Source organism: Felis catus, chromosome B1, assembly GCF_018350175.1.
Source record: "Felis catus isolate Fca126 chromosome B1, F.catus_Fca126_mat1.0, whole genome shotgun sequence".
Taxonomy (NCBI): Eukaryota; Metazoa; Chordata; class Mammalia; order Carnivora; family Felidae; genus Felis; species Felis catus.
Genome location: NC_058371.1, coordinates 113,276,048 through 113,290,846, shown reverse-complemented (window position 1 = coordinate 113,290,846; position 14,799 = coordinate 113,276,048). Strand labels below are relative to the sequence as shown.

At 46.8% G+C, this 14,799-nt stretch overlaps 1 protein-coding gene across 3 annotated transcripts in view; it reads right to left on the bottom strand.

The window, feature by feature from the left end:
- PLA2G12A (phospholipase A2 group XIIA) overlaps positions 1–13,641 on the bottom strand; it is a 41,955-nt gene extending 28,314 nt beyond the window's left edge. The window contains exons 1-2 of one of the 3 annotated variants that reach the window (XM_045056010.1): positions 13,269–13,408; positions 12,706–12,805 (exon numbers count right to left, since the gene is read on the bottom strand). Coding sequence is in view for 2 of the 3 variants with exons in the window: in XM_006930916.4 (XP_006930978.2) it covers positions 13,269–13,479 (211 nt within the window). In the remaining variant the exon portion in view is untranslated. Of the gene's footprint in view, positions 1–12,705; positions 12,806–13,268 lie in introns of all 3 variants that reach the window. The other 2 variants (XM_006930916.4, XM_006930918.5) reach the window with 2 other exon arrangements.
- Between the last annotated feature and the right edge of the window lie 1,158 nt (positions 13,642–14,799).

Sequence of the window (14,799 nt, the reverse complement as noted above, 5' to 3'; positions counted from 1 at the left end):
ATCCCCATGGCAGTTCTAATTATCCTTATAAATAAACTGGTACTGCTGCTTATCCTTCAGTCTCCTTTTAGTTTGGTGACCATTAATCAACCTCCAAAGACTGATCACTTCTAGTTTGTCACATGTCTTTAAAATGTGCCATCTCAAACTGAACACTACTAGGTATGATGATGTATTAATACAGCCTAAGATAGTTAGCATATATTTTAGCTGTGTCTCAGTTGTAAGATACATCAGACAGTAGGAAAAAACAACCGGTTCTTTCTCAAATGAACTTTTTAATATCTCCTGCTAGACACTTAGCACTTCTACAGTTTAAATTTTGAGTCTAAGTATTAAATCATGAATCTCTTGTTAGATCATTTTTCAGGACTGTTCAGCACATTTTTTTTAACTTTAGTTTTTGAGAGAGACAGAGAGAGCGGGAGAGAGAGGGAATCCCAAGCAGGCTCTGCACTGGCAGCGCAGAGCCCAATGTGGGGCTTACACTCACAAACCATGAGATCATGTCCTGAGCCGAAACCAAGAGTGGGACACTTAACCGACTGAGCCACCCAGGTGCCCCTGTTCAACACATTTTAAATTTAGAGCTGTCTACCCAGTGTTGCTGCTCCCAGATATTCACAGATATGAGACACAGATATTAACCAGGGCAGAAGTCTGCTACACCCTGTCATAGATAAGCCCTCTCTATAAGCAGCCATAAAGTCATTAACCCAACCTTTTGGGTAGACTACTCAACCAGTTGTGACTTCATCTAAATCAAGTTTTCGCCAACCTACATTTCTCATGAGAGTATCATGAGAAACTAGCCATTTGATCTATGGTTTTCTTTGTCTTACCACATGAGAACTCTTTTCACTGAGTGGATGGAGGCTAGCTTAGCATCACATTCTTGGGGAAGCCATTCTATTTCCTTGAAGCTTCATCATGATGCTCTCTGTCAGGGGTTTTAACAACCAACTGTTCAGGGGCACCTGGGTGGCTCAGTCGGTTAAGTGTCCACCTTATACCTCAGGTCATAATCTCCGGGTCATGAGATCGAGCACCATATCAAGCTCCCTGCTCATTTTTTTTAAGTTTATTAATTTTGAGAGAGAGAGAGAGAGCAAGCAGAGGAGGGGTAGACAGGGAGAGAGAAAATCCAAGCAGGCTCTGCACTGCCAGCACAGAGCCCCACACGGGGCTTGAACTCATGAACCATGAGATCATGACCTGAACTGAAATCTAGAATCAGATGCTTAACTGACTAAGCCACCCAAGTGCCCCAGAAATGTTTCTCTCTTGATGCTTTGTTTTATCATCTGTGTGGACAGAAAAAATCTAAAGATTTGCCTGGACTGAGGTTATGATAGATCTTTTCTACATATTTTTTAAAAACTTGATGTAAATACTTCCAAATAGACCAATTTCCTTCCAAATTCCTGAAAGCCACTGAAGCAGATGACTTATCATAAAGGGAAGGCTGTTGCAATCCCTATCAAAATAACACGAGCTTTCTTCATAGAGCCAGAACAAACAATCCTAAAATTTGTATGGAACCATAAAAGGCCTCAAATAGCCAAAGCAATGCTGGAAAACAAAAACAAAAACCAAAGCTAGAGGCATCACAATCCCAGACTTCAAGATCTATTACAAAGCTGTAATCATTATGGTATTGGCACAAAAACAGACACACAAATCAATGGAACAGAATAGAGAACCCAGAAATGGACCCACAAATGTATGGCCAACTAATCTTTGACAAAGCAGGAAAGAATATCCAACTTGCTGAATCTCTTCAGCACATGGTGCTGGGAAAACTGGACAGCGACAGGCAGAAGGAACCTGGACCACTTTCTTACACCATACACAAAAATAAACTCAAAATGGATGAAAGACCTAAACATAAGACAGGGAGCCATCAAAATCCTTGAGGAGAAAGCAGGCAAAAACTTCTTTGACATTGGCCGCAGCAATTTCTTACTCAACACGTCTCCAGAGCAAAAATAAACTATTTGGGACCTCATCAAGATATTTCTGCAGGGTGAAAGAAACAATCAGCAAAACTAAAAGGCAACTGACAGAATGGGAGAAGATATTTGCAAATGACGTATCAGATAAAGGGTTAGTATACACAATCTATAAAGAATTCATCAAATTCAACAACCCAAAAAACATATAATCCATGAAGAAATAAGCATAAGACATGAATAGAAACTTCTCCAAAGAAGACATCCAGATGGTTAACAGACACATGAAAGAAATGCTCAACATCACTCATCATCAGGGAAAATCAAATCAAAACCACCATGAGGTACCACCTCACACCAGTCAGAACGGCTAAAATTAACAACTCAAGCAATAACAGATGCTGGTGAGGATGTGGAGAAAGAGGATCTCTTTTCACTGCTGGTGGGAATGCAAACTGGTGCAGTCACTCTAGAAAACAGTGTGGAGATTCCTCAAAAAATTAAAAATAGAACTACTGTATGACCCAGCAATTGCACTACCAGGTATTTATCCAAGGGTGTGCTGTTCTGAAGGGGCAGATGCACCCCAATGTTTATAGTAGTGATATCAACAATAGCCAGAGTATGGAAAGAGCCCAAATGTCCATCGACGGATGAATGGATAAATAAGATGTGGTGTGTGTGTGTGTGTGTGTGTGTATATATATATATACACACACACACACATACACATACACACAATGTAGTATTACTTGACAATCAAAAAGAATGAAATCCTACCATCTGCAACTACGTGGATGGAACTGGAGGATATTATGCTAAGTGAAATTAGTCAGAGAAAGACAAATATCATATGACTTCATTCATATGATGAATTTAAGATACCAAACAGATGAACATAAGGGAAGGGAAGCAAAAATAATTATAAAAATTATAAAAAATAATTTAAAAAATTATTATAAAAAATATAAATTATAAAAACAGGGAGGGAGACAAAACATAAGAGACTGTTAAATATATGGGGTGCCTGGGTGGCTCAGTCAGTTGAACGTCTGACTTCGGCTCAGGTCATGATCTCATGGTCTGTGGGTTTGAGCCCCGTGTCGGGCTCTGTGCTGACAGCTAAGAGCCTGGAGCCTGCTTCCAATCCTGTGTCTCCCTCTCTCTCTGCTCCTCCCCCACTCTCACTTTGTCTCACTCTGTCTCTCAAAAATAAATAAATGTAAACAAATTTAAAAAAAAAAGAGACTCTTAAATATAGAGAACAAACAGAGCGTTGCTGGAGTGGTTGTGGGAAGGGGGATGGGCTAATTGGATATGGGGCATTAAGGAATCTACTCCTGAAATCACTATTGTACTATATGATAACTTGGATGTAAATTAAAAAATAATTAATTAATTAAAAAAAAAAAAGAAAGAAGGGGAAGGCTGTTGGGTCAACCATCTCACCACTGCGCTCTATAGGAAACGCAGCGTAGAAATTCAAACCTGTTTTCCCAAACAAATGAGATTTTAACTGGTGATTACTAATCTGCAGAAGGTCCTTGTGCTACTTTATTTTTCTAGTCCATTCACTCTCCTATTTTCCTCAAATCTCCAACACTTCTATTCCCATCTTCTCTCTCAGCTATGATGATCTTGATTCCTACCTCATGGAGAAAAACCGAGGCAATCAAAAGAGAACCTGGTCATCTATCCACCTAATCATCATCTGCGCCCATATCGTCCACCTTTGTTCCTATTAAGAGAACAATGTCCTCTGTGCTCTCGGCCAATCTATTTATATACTGGAACCCACTCCTGTCACTTACCTAAGGACATGATACGAATAGGTCTCCTTCCTCTCTCCCGTTATCAGTGTTTTCACTCTCTACTAAATCATCCTCAAAAGTATACATATATATTATTATTTTTCCTAATGACCTAAAAACTTTTTTCCACGTCTGCCCTATTACAGTTAATGGTAACCCCATCCTTCCAGTTATCCAGGCCAAAAACTTTGGATTCATTTTTTATTCTATTCACACCTTCCTTCTGAGCCATCAGCAAATCCTTTAGGTTCTTCCTTCAAAATGTATCCAAAAATCCAACCACTTCTCACTATCTTTATTGCTACAAACCTGTACAAAACCACCATCGTCTTTTGTCTGAATTCCTGCACTTGTCACCCTGCCTCCATTCTTGCTTCCCAACTTCCTGGACCCTTTTTATCCTTTGCACAACAGTCAAAGGGATCCTGTTAAAACATAAATCACTGAATAAATTTACTTATTTGTAATTCTAAAACATTTTACAAGCCAATTTTGTTTTATATTTTTCAGAAGAAATCAGAAAGTTTTCTTCCTCAAATCTTTTCTGTCAGGGAGAAAAAAAAATTAAAAAACAAATAGCAACTCTCTAATTTGTTCTCCCAAATAACTTTACTTCAATCTCAATAAAGCCTTGTTTCCACACTAGGGAGGATGGCCAGAAGGGAGCAAGTCTCCATAACACCAATCCTTTTGATAAAACAAAGAAAACTGAATGCAACAAGTCTGTGTCCTTTAATCTGACCACCCTCTCCCTGATACTATGTCTTTTTTTTTTTTAAAGCTCTTTACTGCAACTATTAAACACCCCTGAATCACCATGCTCCCCTAGCTTTGGGATTTGTCTGTTTCTGTTTGGTTCTGATTTGGTCACCTGCATTCCAAAATACAGGAGAGGTTGAAACAGTGTTCTAGGAAGACTTCTCAGGTAACAGCAATTAAAGAACAATTTTCATTATGTTGGAATTATCAACATGGTGACTTGGAACTGAAAGGGCGGGCCTACGCCGGCTGACTCCATCTTGTTCTGTGTCCTTCACCTTGACCACACCTTCTCCCCTTGAGTAACGCCCCCCTCACCTGCCTAACAGGACTCGGACCCTTCCCCAGCCAATCGGCTGAGGCCATAGCCATTACCTCACCAACTGCCCCTAGGCCCCAATAAAACCTTTGTCCTTTTGAAACTCGCTCTCTCTCCCCGGTATCTCACCGTTGCGTCGGTGCAGGTAGGGGATTGAGCTCGAGCTAGATCGAATAAAGGCTCTTTTGCTTTTGCATCAGACTTGGCTCCCTGGTGGTCTTTGGGGATCACGAATTCTGGGCATAACATTTGGGGGCTCGTCCAGGATCCCCAAGACCCCTGAGGGACCCCTGACCCGGAGAGCCTGATTGGCCACGGTTAGTGTCTGTTTGTTCTGTCTTTTCTGTGTGAGCTCATTTCTGGAATTCTGGTAGTGCCCTACGCAGTCTAAGTGGACGCACTGGAGGACCACGGGCCAGGAGTTTCAGAAGACGTTCCGATCCTCCCTTCTGGAGGGACGTGGAATCCCCTCAAAGGTCTGAGACGAGGCGGGTCGCTCCCGCTGGTCGGCGTGAGGCCGTCGTCTTTGGAGGGACGTGGAATCCCCTCATCGGTTTTGGAGGGATGTGGAATCCCCTCAAATGTCTAAGCTAGCTCTCAGTTTTGCTTTCATGGAGTTGGAAGACTTTCTAGAGGCCCTCTGTTCGTCTGCTTTTGTGTTTCTCTGTTTTGTTCTGTGGACTTACTGGACAGACGTTATGGGACAGACTCAGACTACTCCTCTAAGTATTATGATTGATCACTTTAAGGATGTGCGGGGAAGAGCTAAAAACCTCAGTGTGTAAGTCCGAAAGGGTCGGTTGCAGTTTTTTTTGTTCTAGCGAGTGGCCAACTTTCAATGTCGGATAGCCACCAGAGGGGACCTTCGACCTCCCTACCATCCACCAAGTCAGGAGTATCATCTCTCGGCCTAAGACGGGCCATCTTGATCAGCTCTCTTACATTATCACTTGGCAGGACCTTGTAGAAGACCCACCCTCTTGGCTTAAGCCCTTCCTAGCCCCGCTCCCTCCGAAGCCAAAACCCATTCTTGCTTTGCAGAGGTCAAAGAAGAAGAAAAGTCTTACCCAGCCTTCAGCACCCCTCTACCCCGTCCTACAGGGGGGTACTGAAGAAGAATTAATTTTTCCTCCCCCGTATAACCCCTCTAGGATGCCGGAAGAACACCATCCTCCTCCTCCGGGGGAGGCAGACGCTGTTCCGAGAGCGGGAGGCGGAAACGCTCCAGTGGGAAGCCCGCCCTTTACCAGACAAAGGGCTCAGAGGGAGCAATCCGCCTCCACCACCGACTCCACTATTCTGCCCTGCGAGCCACCAGACCCCAGACGTGGAGGGGAATCAGCCCCATCACTATTGGCCTTTCACCACTAGTGACCTCTACAATTGGAAAGCTCAGAATCCTAAGTTTTCCGAGAAACCGGCAGGGCTTATTGATTTATTAGACTCTGTTCTTTTTACCCATCAGCCCACATGGGACGATTGCCAGCAGCTTTTGCAGGTCCTGTTCACGACTGAAGAAAGAGAAAGAATCCTCAATGAGGCCCGAAAACTAGTTCCGGGTGCAGACGGGAATCCCACCACCAACCAGGTTCAGATAGATGCCTCCTTCCCCTTAACTCGGCCCCAGTGGGATTTCAACACGGCAGAAGGTAAGGAGAGGCTCCGGGTCTACCGCCAGACTCTAATGGGGGGTCTCTGAATGGCTGCTAGAAAGCCAACCAATTTGGCCAAGGTAGGAAATGTACAACAGGGAAAAGATGAATCTCCGGCTGCCTTTTTAGAATGGATCATGGAGGCATTCCATACCTATACCCCCATGGATCCAGAGGCTCCGGAAAGCAAGGCAGCTGTTATCATGGCTTTTGTAAACCAATCGGCCATAGACATTAGGAGAAAATTACAGAAAATAGACTAGGAGAAAAAAGTCTGCAGGACTTACTGGTGGTAGCCAAAAAGGTATATAATAACCAGGAGCCTCCTGAGGACAAGCAGGCTCGCACCATGGCGGCTGCCAGCAGTAAGCAGACTCGAGACCTGGCCAGAATACTACTAGCTACCACTGCTGACTTCCCTGAGGAACGAGACTGCTGTCTCTGGCAGCTGGCAGACGACGCAAGAAAAGATAAAGGAACCACCAAGGGGGGGAAGCAGAGGCTGCAGAAGGATCAGTGCGCATACTGCAAGGAGATAGGGCATTGGGCCCGAGATTGTCCAAAAAGGGCCGGCAGGAAGGGAAGCAAGACTGATCGAGTAAAAGTCCTAGAGCTAGATGAACTAAGTGATTAGGGGAGTCGGGTTCGGACCCTCTCCCCGAACCCAGGGTAACTCTTAAAGTGGAGGGGACACCTACTGACTTCCTTGTCAACACCGGAGCACAACATTCGGTCCTCCGCACCCCACAAGGAAAACTAGCTAGCAAGAAGTCCTGGGTACAAGGGGCAACTGGTATGAGCCAGTATTCATGGACTACCCGAAGAACAGTAGATTTGGGAACAGGCCGGGTATCCCACGCCTTTATGGTAATACCAGAATGCCCTACCCGCTGTTAGGATGGGACTTACTGACCAAGATTGGAGCTCAGATAACTTTCAGACAAGGGGGGGCCTCAGGTCACCGATGGCAAGGGCCACCCCATCCAGGTCCTGACCATGAAACTGGAGGATGAATACCTCCTCCACCAGGAGGCGCTCCCGAGAGAGGATAATATAGACAGATGGCTACAAGAATTCCCCTCGGTTTGGGCAGAGACGGGGGGGGGGGGGGGGGGGGGGGGGGGGAGATGGGACTAGCCACTCATAGGACCCCAGTCCTGGTAGAGCTCAAGCCAGGAGAGAGTCCAGTAAGGATCCAACAATACCCCATGTCTCAGGAGGCCTGGGAGGGGATCCAGCCACACATCCGGAGACTACGAAGCCTAGGGGTACTAGTTCCTTGCCAGTCTGCCTGGAACACCCCCTTACTGCCGGTCAAAAAGCCTCACACAAATGACTACTGACCGGTACAAGACCTCCGGGAAGTAAATAAGAGGGTCGCGGACATACATGCAACTGTTCCCAACCCATATACTCTCTTGAGCTCCTTGGCACCTTCCAGGGTCTGGTATACTGTACTAGATTTAAAGGACGCCTTCTTCAGTCTGCCGCTGGCACCCCAGAGCCAACCCTTGTTCGCCTTCGAGTGGCATGATCCGGAGGAGGGCTACAGTGGGCAACTCACCTGGACACGGCTACCTCAGGGATTCAAAAATTCACCCACCATCTTCGACGAGGCACTACACGAGGACCTGGGTGAGTACTGGCCTCACCCTTCTACAGTACGTAGATGACATCCTGATTGCTGCCGACACGGCCAAAGACTGTGAGCGAGGGACCCAGGACCTGCTGGCTGCCCTGGGGGCCTTAGGGTACCAGGCATCCCTGAAGAAGGCTCAGATATGCAGGGAGAGGGTAAGTTACCTGGGATATATCCTGGAGGGCGGACAGCAGCGGTTATCAGATGCCAGAAAAGAAACTGTCCTAAAGATCCCTACTCCCACCTCCCGAAGAGAAGTGAGGGAATTCCTAGGATCAGCCGGCTACTGCCGCCAGAGGAGAAAACATTTAAATGGGCTGAAAAAGAAGAAACTGCCTTTAATCAGTTAAAAAAAGGCCCTCCTAAGTACCCCAGCCCTGGGCCTACCAGACATTACAAAGCCCTTCCACCTCGTTGTAGACGAACATAAGGGAATAGCAAAAGGGGTTCTAACTCAAGCCTTAGGCCCCTGGAACCGCCCAGTGGCTTACCTGTCTAGGAAACTAGACCCAGTGGCTGCCGGCTGGCCGCCATGCCTAAGAATTATTGCGGCAACAGCACTCCTAGTCAAGGATGCAGACAAACTGACCCTAGGACAGGAGATCTGGATCACGACCCCACACGCCATTGAAGGGGTCCTGAAACAGCCTCCTGATAGATGGATGAGCAACACACATGTGACTCATTACCAGAGCCTCCTACTCAACCCTCCACAAGTGCGGTTCCACCCCAGTGCAGCCCTCAATCCTGCAACCCTGCTGCCCGACCCTGACCTAGGTGCTCCACTACATGACTGCAGGAATCCTAAAACAAGTACATGGATTCCGGACGGACCTGACCGACCGGACCCTCCCCGATGCTGAGGCTACTTGGTTCACTGATGGCAGCAGCTTTGTGCGAGATGGACACAGGTATGCGGGTGCAGCGGTGGTCACCGAAACGGACACTGTATGGGTGGAGGCTCTACCCTCCAGAACGTCAGCCCAGCGAGCAGAGCTCATAGCCCTCACCAAGGCGCTGATGCTGGGAGCTGGAAAACGGCTTAACATCTACACAGACAGCCGTTATGCATTTGCCACAGCTCATATTCATGGGGCAATTTATCAGGAGAGGGGGTTACTGACGGCAGAAGGACGGACGATAAAAAATAAGCAGGAGATACTTAACCTGCTACGGCCTTATGGCTTCCTGCCAAGCTAGCCATTATCTACTGCCAAGGGCACCAAAAAGCTGATAACCCAGTAGCTAGAGGTAATCGAAAGGCTGACCAGGCAGCCAAGGTAGTAGCCCTTACTTCAGTCCCCACCATGACCATACAACTACCGGACCCGGGAGACCCAGTTTTACCAGACCAGCCCAAATACTCCCAGGAGGAGTTACAGCGGATCAAGAAACTCCCCATGGCCCAGGAGATAAAGGGATGGTGGTATATACCTAACAAGGAGCTCATGCTGCCAGACCGGCTCGGAGTCTCAATATTAGAGCACATGCATCGGTCTACTCACATGGGGGCCCGAAAATTAAAAGACTTAATCCGACATGCCGGAATCAAGATTCACCAACAGGACACCAAAATAGAGCAAGTTGTATCTGCCTGCAAGACCTGCCAACTCACCAACGAGAGAGCCACATCAAATAAAAAAGGAACCAGGCTCAGAGGCACCAGACCGGGAGCCCAATGGGAAGTCGACCTCACTGAAGTCAAACCAGGAAAGTATGGTTATAAATATCTTTTAGTATTTACAGACACCTTCTCTGGCTGGGTGGAGGCATACCCAACCAAGCATGAAACGGCTCAGACAGTGGCTAAGAAGCTACTAGAAGACATCTTACCCAGGTATGGTTTTCCTGCCATGGTAGGATCAGACAATGGACCAGCTTTTATCTCGCAGGTAACACAGGCAGTAGCCAAGGCGGTGGGGGCAAACTGGAAATTACATTGTGCTTATAGGCCCCAGAGCTCAGGACAGGTAGAAAGAATGAATAGAACCCTAAAAGAGACCCTTACCAAATTAACCATGGAGACTGGCGGGGACTGGGTGACTCTCCTACCGTACGCCCTTTACCGGGTTAGAAACACTCCTTACACTCTGGGTTTTACTCCCTACGAGATCATGTTTGGCAGGCCACCCCGTTATTCCCAGCCTTCGAGCTGAACTTATTGCTGAGTTTAAAGATCAAGAACTTTTTTTTTCCTTGAGCGGGCTCCAGAGGGCGCACGAGGACATTTGGCCGCGCCTCCGTGCCATCTATGAGGCTGGCCCGACCCTGACACCTCAACAGTACAGGCCGGGAGACTGGGTCTACGTCAAGAGGCACCACCGAGAGACCCTCAAGCCGTGCTGGAAGGGACCCTACATCGTGGTGTTGACAACCCCCACTGCTCTCAAAGCAGACGGCATCGCGACCTGGGTCCATCACACCCACGTTCAACCAGCGGACCCCTCCTCGATCCAGAAGGACTTTGTCACGCGATGGGCCATCATTCGGGACCAACACAACCCGCTCAAGCTCAAGCTACAGCGCATTCGACCCACCTAATATTGGCAACTCTGTTAACTCTGCTTGTCATTGCTCATGCTGCCGGGAGTCCCCACGCCCCCCAAAAAAATCACCTGGCAGATCAAAGACACCAGCTCGGGGACAATACTTAATCAGACCTCCCAGAGCCACCCCAGGGACACTTGCTTCCCAGAACTTTGCATAAACCTCCAAACTCTGTTCCTCTTGTCACCATAAATGCAGCCAGTCCCAAGATTGGGTCCCTAAGCTACATGACAAGGGGGGAATGAAAGAGCGGGCCTACGCCGGCCGACTCCATCTTGTTCTGTGTCCTTCACCTTGACCACACCTTCTCCCCTTGAGTAACCCCCCCCACCTGCTTAACAGGACTGGGACCCTTCCCCAGGACCCTTCCCCAGCCAATCGGCTGAGGCCATAGCCATTACCTCACCAACTGCCCCTAGGCCCCAATAAAACCTTTGTCCTTTTGAAACTCGCTCTCTCTCCCCGGTATCTCACCACTGCGTCGGTGCAGGTAGGGGATTGAGCTCTAGCTAGCTCGAATAAAGGCTCTTTTGCTTTTGCATCAGACTCGGCTCCCTGGTGGTCTTTGGGGATCACGAATTCTGGGCATAACAGGAACCACAGTCCTATAAGCAGACAGCATTTACTAAGACACAAAAGGATGTTCACTGAAGAATGTCATTTCCTAAATTCTCAAGTTCATTTGTGGTTTCTTTTTTTTGTGCCGGAGATCTTGCTCAAAACTCCACATGGTAAATTTAGTGGGGCTTGTTGAAGATAAAAAGGGTTAAGTAATACGAAAGATTAAAGTCATCTTTATAACAGGAATAGTATCCAATCAAATGCAGAGATATTTTAAATGTAAATAAACTCTAGAACCCTTGATTCCTAACAAGTAAATGAAGACTGCTCCTTCCAAGCTTTTCCTATCTCAGTAAATGGCAACTACATCCTTCCCTTGGTTCAGGCCAAAACCTTCCGAGTCATCCTTGACTAGCCTTTCTCCGCAGGTCCTTTACACCTGCCCTTCTCTCTGCCTACAGGGTTCCTTCTCCAGATAATCACAGTGTCGTCACCTTCACCATTTTCAGATTTCTTCTCAAATATTATCTTATCAGTGAGACCTTCCCTGAACAACCTATTTAAATGAGTAAACTGCCTACCAACACAGCCACTGCTGTTTTTACTAATGTTCTCTAAACACTGTTCTACTTCAGACCTACATATACTGCATATTTGGTTTTTACTTGTTTAGTTTACTGACTGCCTCTCCCCACCAGAATGTAAGCTGCATGATGAATTCTGTGTATTCTCTATTGCTGAATCTCCAATTGGTAGAACACTTGAGAACTAACAGGCACTCAAGTATTTGTATCATGACTAAGTAAAATTATGATATCTGACTCAGGAAAGGCAACCATTTAATCTTCATATAATTCACTTACTCCTCCCAATAAGCTCTACAACGACAAAAACATCCTTCCTGACTGCAACCTGGTGACATTTAGGCGTAAATTTTGGAAGGAAACATTTTGCACCTCGTAGCATACAAGATATGGCTCATTCTTTAATTCCATTAACATAAAACTGGAAATTATTTTGAGAATTACAGGCAGCAGGTGGCATCACAATTTTACATTAAAGAGATTTATTTTAAATTCACCTACATCCAAACTGGTTTTACCATTAGTCACTGAGTTCCCCATTACTTTGAGCTGCCAAGCATTAAATGAACTAGGCCCAGACTTCATCTCTTATTTGAAATATGATCTCCCTAACAAAATCTTGACATTTTGAATTTCCAAAGAGAAGCCCTACTATCTTATCTGAACTGTTACAATATTTAAACATTCAAAAAAAGCAAGTGTTTGAAAAGATTTCTGCTGAGATAGAGTTTATTTTAACCAAAATGCCCCAAACAAGTTCTCAGATTCAAACAAAATTAAAGTTAAAAAATATGAAAAAGCAAACCAAAACAATGATATTAGTATTAATCATTACTAATTGGAAGAGGCGCCACTGATAACCAAGGAAAGAAAATTCCTACCAAGTCGTGATAGACAATTTCTCCAAGAGTTATCACAACTCTTTCTCAACAGAGCACACTAAAATGTCTGTACAAAGGTCGTAATTTATTTTCTGTAGCTCTGCAGAAAAAAAAAGAAATTAAAACCAATTACTGAGAAAGTTACAACGTCATGATTAAAATTCTCGGTATATTCTGCATGTTCAGCTGACTAATAGCGCTAAAATACAGAGCTAAAATCAGTCGGTTCCACTCCATTTCCATGACGAGTACGTCACAAAGTTCTTAGGCAACTTTGGGCAATAGCAAAATAAAAAAATAAGAAAGAAAAGGTAGTAATGGAAAAAAAAAATGAAAACGGGACGGAGAGTATACCCTCAGGTGACCTCTTACATCCTAACAATTGTGGTGCGAACTTCTAACCTGATTGCTCAATCACAAGAACGGGAAGATTCTAGCAGTGATTAAGATTTTCCAGGCTAGAGGACAACGTCAAGGTGTGCCCTGCATCTCCCACTTCCACTGCTTCCGTCCCCGCAACACCCTGAAATTGAGGGCCTCGCAGGGCCTGGACTCCCTCTCACCGTCATTGCACTTATACTGGCAGAGCCCGTCCTCGCCTCCCAGGAGGTCCAAGGCGGCGTTCAGGTACGTGTCTATCTTGTGAACGCCGTTCCGGATGGTCTTCAGGGTGGCCCTCCAGTCGGTGGTCTGGGCCTGCTCCTGGCACCTGAGAGCTGCGGGCAGGAAGAGGAGTAGCAGGAGAGCGAGCGCGGGCCGCGGGAGCAGGGCCATCAGCGCTGCGCCGGGCCGTGCCCCCACGGAGCCCACGGGGCGCCTTGGAAGCGGCGCCAGCCCCCAGCTGCTAAGTCCCCAGCAGGCTACATGCCCACGCCTCCTTCCGAACTGGGAGGCGGGCCCTCACCGCCTTTACTGAGCTCCCGCGAGGAGGCGGTGCCGTCGCCAAGAGGCGAGACACTGCGCACGCGCTGACCTAGTCCCTACTGTGCGCCTGCGCCAGGGCGTGGTGAGTCAGAGGCTGGAGAAAGCGGGAGTGCGGGGCTGCTGTGCTGTCCACCGCGCCGTAGTAGTTCCCACTTTGCGCCTCCGCCCGGGCTCTGGTTAGTATTGCCTGAGGGTGTAGTATTAACTCAATACCGGTGTCGGGCACCATCCCCCAAGGAGGCTGACTAAATCCGTACCGAGTGGCTGTGACCGTCGGGTTTTTTTTTAAAGCCCCCTCCCGGGTGGTTGTAGGGTGCAGCCAGGACAGGTTCAGCCCAGCAGTTCTCTCCCCAACACGTCTCGTGGGACATCTTTTCGGGGTGTTCACCGTAGGAGAAATGAGTTCCCGTGGCCCCTTACGGAGGCGAGGGGTACAGCTGAGTTTTCTGTTTGAAATCGCTATTCTGCCTGAGAGGTGGAACCGAATCCAGAACTACCTCCTCGCGTTCTCGCCTGGTCTTCTAGACCCGCGGTGGCTGCGACTGGGAGAGCGTGAGCCAGACAGGTCGACACTAGGCGGAGGTGGTGCCTGACTGGCAAGCATGAGCTGGAAGCTCCTTTAGAAATTCTGGAAGAAGAAAATAGTTGGACAATAAAAAGTGTTTTCTTTCTTGTAAGGAAGAAACAGTACTCTATACTTGGATACAGTTAAAAAAACAAAAAACTTTTAAACATGGTTTTCCTACTCAACATATTTTCTAACTTGATAACTACCGTGACGTTTCTCAGTATTTTTCCCTGCGCTATGCAGAATCCTTAAATAACAATTGCAGTGGTTGCCAAAGCTATAAATATCTGATCATCTTAGTATCCCAGAAGTTTCCAAGAATTTCACAGTAAGATCAAGGGCAATATTGCAAGTATTAGGTGTGTATTCTTTTTTTTTTTTAATTTTTTTAACGTTTATTTATTTTTGAGACAGGGAGAGACAGAGCATGAACAGGGGAGGGTCAGAGAGAGGGAGACACAGAATATGAAGCAGGCTCCAGGCTCTGAGCTGTCAGCACAGAGCCCGACGCGGGGCTAGAACCCACAGACTGCAAGATCATGACTGACCTGAGCCGAAGTCGGCCGCCCAACCGACTGAGCCCCCCAGGCGCCCCGGTGTGT